At 34.5% G+C, this 8,792-nt stretch overlaps 1 protein-coding gene across 1 annotated transcript; it reads left to right on the top strand.

The window, feature by feature from the left end:
* The first annotated feature begins 929 nt into the window (after positions 1 to 929).
* LOC140795683 (uncharacterized) lies at positions 930 to 6,105 on the top strand. The gene is made up of 3 exons (XM_073148399.1): positions 930 to 1,104; positions 4,584 to 4,863; positions 5,820 to 6,105. The coding sequence occupies exons 1-2, from the start codon at positions 1,029 to 1,031 to the stop codon at positions 4,823 to 4,825; spliced, it is 318 nt and encodes a 105-aa protein (XP_073004500.1). The 5' UTR covers positions 930 to 1,028; the 3' UTR covers positions 4,826 to 4,863; positions 5,820 to 6,105.
* Positions 6,106 to 8,792: the final 2,687 nt, after the last annotated feature.

Genomic DNA, 8,792 nt, shown 5'->3' with positions numbered 1-8,792 from the left:
CGAATAATCAATGTGTATTTACCTATGTATTTTAAGATATGATAACTAAGTTTACTATCTAGATTTAAAAAATAGGACATAAAAATATGATTGTACTACGTTCGCCCCTGTATTTTATTTTTAAGAACTTAAAATATATTCTGAGTTAACTTATAAACCTCTCATAGGATAGAAAATATTATATTGTTTTAAAATAATAGAAATTAAAATACCTAAAATATCTCTTACTTACCTTTAAAGACTGTGGTGTTCCTTTTTTTAGAGGTTTTTACTAATCAAACCCTATATTTTATTTATTTTATAATTCATACTCCATATTTGAGGATTTATAATTCGCCCCTTTTATTTTTTCTATAATTCTCATTTAACATCCTAATGTTATTTTGACTAACTAACGTCGATCAAATTATAAAAATACTCTCACCATTCCCTCTCATTTTGTATATCCCTCCACCATATTCCCTACCTACCTCCTCTACCTCGTCGCCACCATCTTTTCTTGTCTTTCCCCATCCCCTTACTCCCTCCTCTTTCCTCCTTATCATTTTATCTATTTTTTTTTAAGTAAAAAAGAGGAGGAAGAAGATAGAAGTAATTTATATATTTATAAATTATTTTATATATTAATAACAGAATATTTCTTTAATAGTATAGTATAAGTTAACTTAGAATAATAAATGAGAATTATAGGAGAAAATAAGGGTCGGATTATATAATTTTAAAAGACGAAGTGTGAATTATAAAATAGATAAAATATAGGGTGTGATGAGTAAAAATCCTTTTTTTTTAATAAAAATGCAAGAGTTGGATGGTAAAAATCTATATATACGATTCGGTGTGAATGAAAATATAGGCAAAATGCAAGGTGTTTTTAATAAAAGTTATAAACAGTGAGACAAAAGAATTTCTATTGCCTATACGAGTGACGACTGACTATACGAGGGGAGAGAGGGGAGAGAGGGGAGAGAGCAGGTTACAAGGTTGAAGAGGAGAGAGAGAGAGAGAGAGAGAGAGAGAGAGAGAGAGAGATGAACACAGCAGTACGTGGGGGATCCACTCGAGTCTTCCTCCTCCTCGCCTCGATCTCTCTGCAGTTCATCGCAGGTTCGATTTCCTCCAACCATGACTTAAATTCATCTCCTTTATGAACTCGCACGTCGTGGATCTCATGGAGGCATTCGTGATTCGTCCACTCCCGTAGCCCCAAATTCCCTGATTTGTTTCTTCCCGACTCTTTTGGTTGCCCATAGATCCAGCCGGTCCTTTTTTCCCATGTTCTTGATCTCGATTGCGGTGTAGGTAGGGTTGATCTGTTTCTTGTGGATCCATGAAATATACTATGGTTTCTGTGATTTGGAGGAGTTGCCGTGAGAAAGGTAACTTCTTGGGAAGAGATCTTGGCGGAGATGAGCTTTATTTGACTTGGATTGTCGGCAGTTCTTGTGACCATACGGGTAGCGAGTGGTGGAAGATAAAAGAAAGAAAAAGGCAAAATGCAACCTTGGTTGTCTTGCGACATTGTGGACTCTCACATGAGAATTTAGTATTATTGCTTAATTTAGAAAGAGAAGTTAGGAATTGAAGCAACTAGAGTAGTAAGTACTTTTTTCCCAGATTTTGTTGCAATAATGGTTTTTCATTAATTGTATTACCTCATTGTGATAGGGTTATGGTGGTAATCATATATTTGTTCAGAGATTGGATGTTGATATGAGGAATGTGTATATGGGTGCATGTATGGCATTATAGTTCCAGTTGTGCTTCTTACTCAAAATCTCTAATTTTACATTTTAGACAAATTGAACTTAATTGCTTGGATTACAATGCTATATGGTCTCATATCTACTTTCAGAAATTATTTTGTTATTATTTCTGAGTAGAATGAGTTAGCCTGTTAGGCCATTTGAAAATGTGATCTTCATGAGAATTATGCAAGTTTAATTTGCTCTTATAGGTTGGAATATCTTCTAGTTCGTGCTGGAACTTTTTACTTGATAATATTATCTTCATTTTTCATTAATACTTCCCATTTTATGTGCTATTTCCAGCCTTTTTGTTTGAAGGTCAATGCAATGAATGCTTGATTAATATTGAAGAGCAGGATATGTATCGAATTGTTGAACCATTAGCAAGAAAACAAAAGGCTTGTATAGAAACTAATAAACTAATACCTCTCCGCTCTCCTTGAACATGAATTTTCTTGTCATATGAAGAGAAGGTTTATCATTAGGTTTGGTAGATCTATGGACCTGCAGAAGTACAAGATGTACACATAATGAGTACAGGAATGGTAATCGACATCAGCATGAAAGGAGGAATCGACAATCATAAGAAAAGAGCAATGAGATGTATAGTTGTATACTGTGATCCAACGATGGCCATGCCATGCCATGCTGCCATCAACATGCCCCTGCGTGCTATTGGCACGCGTTTAACATATTTTTAATAAAAATTTTAGGATATTTAGAGATATTTTTGGGTCTTCAGAATGTCAGTTTTTAATTTTTAGTTTTAAATATATGTATTAAAACCTACTTTATAGTATTTTATCTTTAGATTATTTTTGTAAATGACATATTTTAATAAAGATAAAATAATAGTTAAATATAAATATTATTCAACACATAATATAATTGAATACTTTATAATATAATTGTACATATCAATATATTAAAAGACAACCATGGGTGGTAGGCTATCATTCCACTGCCTATTGCCAAAGCAAAAGGCAAGCGCTAAGGCAATTTAGTATTTTTAATATATAAAAAATAATTATAATATATATATATATATATATATAAATTTTTTAATAGTGTAATTTATGATCATAACAACAAATATCATAATTTACAAATATGTATATATATATATATATATATATATATATTTACATTACATATTTTATTAATGCATTTAAAATTAATAAAACTGGGTCTTTGGTGTATGCTAGCTACTAAGAGGGAGAAAGAGAAAGGGACACTTGTCGACTAGCTAGTTGGTCTTCCATTTAGTCAAACTATGGATGCATGCTAGCTAGTGAGAAAGAGTGTTGGGTTAGGGCTAGCAGCTGGGAATTTTTTTTAATTAGTCACTAACTATCCATTGATAGTCCGATCTCACCCGACCCGCTATAACAACTAAGCAGGCCACTAAAAGGAAAAGGTGAGCCACCAAAAAACAAATGGTGGCCTGCCCGCCATTAGTAGGCCACCTGGCTGCATGGCGGGGTGGTTGGGTTGCTGCCTCGCCATAGCGGCCGTCTTGGCCACCTTTAAAAACCTTGGTATATATAATAACATTCAATACGTAATATTAATTAATAATAGTTCAATAATTAAAATTAATATATAGTTGAACGTAGAATGATGGGGAGAATTAAAAATTTTATTTGATGATGATTGATAGGAAAAATTTTAAACAAAAGACACCATCAGCACAAAGATTGGCACGCAACCCTAATGGACCAACACGGCTCGGCACGGGGTTGTACCACTGGCACACTCATATTAAGTGCTTTGCCACCATCAGCATGACCATCCTTGCTGTGATCTAAGAAGAGAGAAATTAGATGACTTAAATGCAATGAAAAGAATTGAGATGGTTTGTATAAGAGATTAGAAAAAAAAACTTACTATCTAGGAGCTTATTCTTCAATGAAAAAAGGAGAAGAAAGGTAAGGAAGCTCCTTTCTTGTATTGCATATTAAGTATGTATATTCCGCTTATTAATTATTAACTTTCATAATGAGCATAGATATGTACCGATAATAAATCTTCTTTGAATGGTTGGAGTATTTTAACATCTCTGGCATCATAGGTAGAAGATGTGAAACAACCTCTTAAAAATTGAGGGTAAGACCGTGTAAATCTTCTCTCCATAACTTGTGAAGGCAGGAGCCTCGTGCGCTAGGACGCTTTTTATAGGTAGATGATTCAACCTTCTAAGCCCAAACTGACCAGCTTAATGCGTTTGATTCCTATATTTGCACCTTGTAGAGCATTCTTCTTTCCTTATCCTAGTTATTGTTGTTCTAAAGATCTGTAGTTGTACACTTGTACTATGTGGTCAACCATAACCCAAAATTGTGAGGCTTTTTCTTTCCTTTTCAAATTGGCATTTGAGTACTCATGATTTCATAAGTACCAAGTGAATCTTTGAGGAATCAAATGATCAAGGAGAAGTAGCTTCTTTTGTTTATGTTAGAAACTTTAAGAAAACTAGCATGATCATGGAATGCTGCAATTGTTTTCTATGGCTAGCTAACTATAGGAAGAGAACAAGTGGTTTTTGACATTGAAATCTTTTCTCCTTAATACCTCAAGCGAGGATCATTACTTTTTTCTTCTATTAACTACTCTGACTCGTATTAATTTATGAGCAGATTTTTTTTATTGATCTTTTTAATGCATTTTTTCAATATGTGGTGAGGGTGGTTTGGATTATTTGGAGATAGCTGGATCTCTTTTCAAGTTTATTCTGGAAGAGATGGCAAAAGAACTTTTGATGTTTCTCTATTTTTGAAATTTTAATTGTATATGTAAGTTGGGATGAATAAAGGCTTGGTTGTTTTCTTCTCTTTTTAGGTCTGGGTGATGATCCATCAACATCCAAGGACACAAAAAAAGATGATGCACATCCCAGTTCAAAAAGTAACACAGGTCGCAAGGTACTATTCATAATCTTGGGAGTAAGTGGAGCTGTTCTGCTAGCAATATTCCTTTTCAAGTATTGGCAGAAAAAGAAGAGAGAAGAGCAACATGCACGCCTTTTAAAACTGTTTGAGGAGGATGATGAGCTTGAGCTTGAACTTGGTCTTCGGGATTGAGAATCTTTTTCACCTATTAAATGTGCCTTGTGGCTGAGGTATTATAATTGAGTACAAATGTACACTTTCAATTGAAAAAATAAGATTATTATTTGATTGCTTATAAGTTTTTATAGATTCTTTCAATATTAGCATATTATAGTCTTGTGGGGCTGTTGTTATCTATATGTTGAGTGAATTCCAACTATTGTCCATGTACTTTCTAGAAGCTTGGTGCTTTATGGTCTTGAGAATTTACTTGTTCCCATTATCAGTCGAAATGTTCAAATGTCTGCAAGGACAGTATCATAATTCTTGCTGTGGGTACTCTTTATCACTGCATAATGTTCCATTCTCTATCCAGGACATGTATCTAGCAGTTCTAACTCATTTTCCTAGTTCTTATATTGATGGTGAACTTGATATATCTACAATTATAAACAGTATTTCTCCGTTTTCATTTACTTTGTTAGGGTCCCAAAATAGTAAGTGAAGTGAGGAACGGGGTGGACCTAGGAAGCTAGTTATTGTAGGGTGCACCATCCAATGAAAATTGTTGGTTTCTCAGTACCTCTTGATACATAAGGCATCAATTTTTGCATATCATTTGTTTCCTCCTATATCACTGTTTTCATTTCACTAAACAGACATGAGATTTGGCCATCATCCTAGGTCTTTCTCCTTGTCCAAACTCACTTATAAATTTCATGGAACTTAGCTAATGCATACATATTCTTTCAAAGTGAGGTATGTCATAAATAGCTGTCAGTTTTTTCTTTTTATTTGGTGGCTCGTGGCTGGATAAAAGCTTTGGCATTAGTTGAATTTGAGGTTCTATATTGGAGCCCAAGAAGATTTAGATCTGGTATTTTTTCTTTGATAAGTTATGAAACATAATTTCTTTTATTAGAGAATAATCAATGATCCTTGTGGCATATCACAGCTGCCTATTTGGCTGTTATTTTATTTACTACCTTCTTTATTGTGTTTCACTCTTTTCCTTGCTTGAATGCAGGTTCCGGTGATTCTTCATTACAAAACTCTCTTAGTGATGTAAAGATTTTGTTGTTTTCAATACTTTTAAGGTTGCAGACAAGGTCTATCACACATTATTTCTCCTCTGCGGTTAGTGTAATGAATGATGTAGAAATGGATATTGTCAGCCAGTGGGCAATCTCCTGCTTTTTTAGTGGAACTATTTGTTTGTAAAAAATGTATGAATCTGTTTTCACATTAGAACTTACAGTAGTTTATGTGTGATATAATACATCTCAAGGTATGGCTTTGTTTCTTTCCGTAAATGATGCGAGAACATTGTTGGCAAATAAGTGGATTTGTTATTTGTTCCTCGAGTTAAAAATGCCATTTTTGCTGTGTAATACATATAATTGCTATGTTGATATCTCAAAATCCTCCAATATGCAAATTTGTCTTTTTCTTCTTAATTTCCAGATATATTTACCCACAAATGTAATACATAAGTAACATAACTTACATCTGAACATAATGATGTTTTATCATATGTGCTTCTTGACATTCATCAGTATTCAACCATTTCTGTCAACAGTGAGGGCTTTTGATTAGTTGATTTATCTATGGTGGTTGGTCAAATTTTGTCTCGGCTGTAGAGTGTATTACGCTCGCTCTATTTCTTGATGATGGAAAAGTGCTGATGGTAATAAGTAGCACACTTGCATCTCTCCTTTTCTCTTCTAACTTCTGATGTTGTACTTGGGTGCTTCAATCATAGCAAAACTCTATTCAATCTAAGATCACTATACTTTCTATACAAATTGGCTTATCTGGATGTTTGGACTTACTATTTCCTAGTTTTCATTGCTGATAGGAGAGGTAGGATGAAAAGGGGATCGCCAGAGATCTTCACGAATGAGATTCGGAAGCCACTAGGGCTGTCAAAATAATCAAGCCAGCTCAAGTTCGGCTCAACAACGATGCTCAACTCAAAAGTGAGTAGAGCCAAGGCTTGATATCTAGAATTAGGCTCGAAATTAATTTTGAGGCAAGCTTGATCATGAGCTACCTTATTAAGCCATACTTGATAAAGCTCAAAATTATAATATAATATAACTTAAATAAATTTTTTTAATAGTTTATGTTTATTTTTATGTTTCTGTAATGTTTATATATTAGATCAAATATCTAAATGATTTCTATTCGTTTAGGTGATTTCTGTTCATTTATATTTTTTTATAGCTGAATTAAATTTTATTTCAGTTCAAGCTTGATAAGACTTAAATATAGGTTTTAAATTATTTATTAATCGGCTCATTTAGGCTCAAACTCAACACTAGTTGGAAATTGACTCGAATTAAAATAATTCAAATTTAAGCTTGGTCTCATATTTAGTGTCAAAATTAATTTCAATTTAAGGTCGATCGGGTCTCGCTCAATTACCTCCCTAAAATTCTGAGCATTAGATTCACCCCTTTTCCAACAGGCCGGAAAAGATATTATCTCCTCCAAGTTACCAGTATGACTGCTTCTGGAATAACTACCATACCTTAATAGCCCGTTTTTATTTCTTAACTACTAGTATTGCTGTACGATGAGCCACACATTTTATTATTTATTATCTATTCACATTCAGAATTAGAGGTCTGATGAGACATGCTAAATATATAAGGGATAATTACACCTTACACCCGAACCCCTTGAACTATTTTCTATTTCCGCATGTGTTACATTGGCCAAAGGGCGGCAAAATTTGACCCGACGCGATAACTCGACTCTTAATCGAATTTGGGTCATAAACGGATCAATACGTTAAACATGTTTAATAATCAGGTCGTGTTCGGGTTTATACTATTGACCCGTTTAAGCATACGGGTCAGGTCAGGTCGGGTCAACCCGCTAACCCGTATATATATATATATATATATATATATATAAACTATCCTAAATTTAATTATATCTACCCTAACACGCCTTTCCACTCCTCTCCGGCCGCCTCAACGAAAGGGGAAAAAATTTGTCTGCCTCTATCTATCACCTCCGCCTCATCCTCCCGCTTCACCTATGCCTCCATCCTCCGCTCCCTCTCGTGGATGGCAACCCCTCCCCTCTCCTTCTCCCGATGCAACCCTCTCGTCGCAATCTGCTCCTTCGACCGCAACTAGCAGTCGAACTTGATCATCATCGGTGGTGCTTGCTACATCGGCGGTCTAGTTGATTCGAGGATCGCCTCGCCGTCGAGATTTACGATTCGGCGGCGAGGACTTAGGAGCTTTGTTCCCTTCTCCCCGCCGACTTCAAATCTAGCAACTCCTCCTAGTGGTTGTCGTCAGCGCTCTAGCAGCAGCTACTATTCTTTGTGCTCAAGATCTACTCGTGCTAAAATTAATATAATTGTAATTTTTATGTTTGAATGAGTTTTGAGATGAAAATAGGTTAATATATTTATTTAACACATTATTTATATAGAATAAATTAATAAATTTTAAATTTTATATAGGGTAATTGGGTTAGGCGGGTTGTGTTATCGTGTTGTGTTAACACAACCTGTTTATTAAATGGGTTAGACGAGTCGTGTTACCGTGTCGTGTTAACACGACCAGTTTATTAAACGAGGTAGATGGGTCATGTTGTGTTACCCGTTTAATAATCGGGTCATGTTCGTGTCTAATAAATGTAATTTATTTATTAATCGAGTCATGTTCGTGTTTGTGTTAGGGTAAAGTTGACCTGAACCCGTTTAACTCAACCGATTGCCACCCCTACATTGGCCAATAACTATAAAAGAAAATATCTAAAATGCCCTTGCCATTAGTTAGATTTTTTTTCGTTAAAAAGATGTCATTTTGGAAGAAAGAAAGAGAAAATAAAAGTTGAGAGTGAAATAGTTATTTGATGTTTTTCTTTAACATTGTTAGGGGTGAGGTCTTCATTATTTAAGAGATCAATATGTTAATAAAAATGAGAGATGCTTGTGAAAATGGTTCATAGTTCAGGGTCTTAATATAATTATCCC

Source organism: Typha latifolia, chromosome 9 (genome assembly GCF_019914945.1).
Source record: "Typha latifolia isolate L0001 chromosome 9, TyphaL0001v2, whole genome shotgun sequence".
Lineage (NCBI taxonomy): Eukaryota > Viridiplantae > Streptophyta > Magnoliopsida > Poales > Typhaceae > Typha > Typha latifolia.
This window is presented reverse-complemented; position numbering and strand designations above follow the sequence as displayed.

What these genes read in the sequence shown, in the direction of transcription:
- LOC140795683 (XM_073148399.1), top strand. Translation starts at nt 1,029, where the DNA reads ATGAACACAGCAGTACGTGGGGGATCCACTCGAGTCTTCCTCCTCCTC. An exon ending in CTCTCTGCAGTTCATCGCAG is followed by an intron (nt 1,105 to 4,583) that starts GTTCGATTTCCT and finishes TTCTCTTTTTAG; the next exon opens with GTCTGGGTGATGATCCATCA.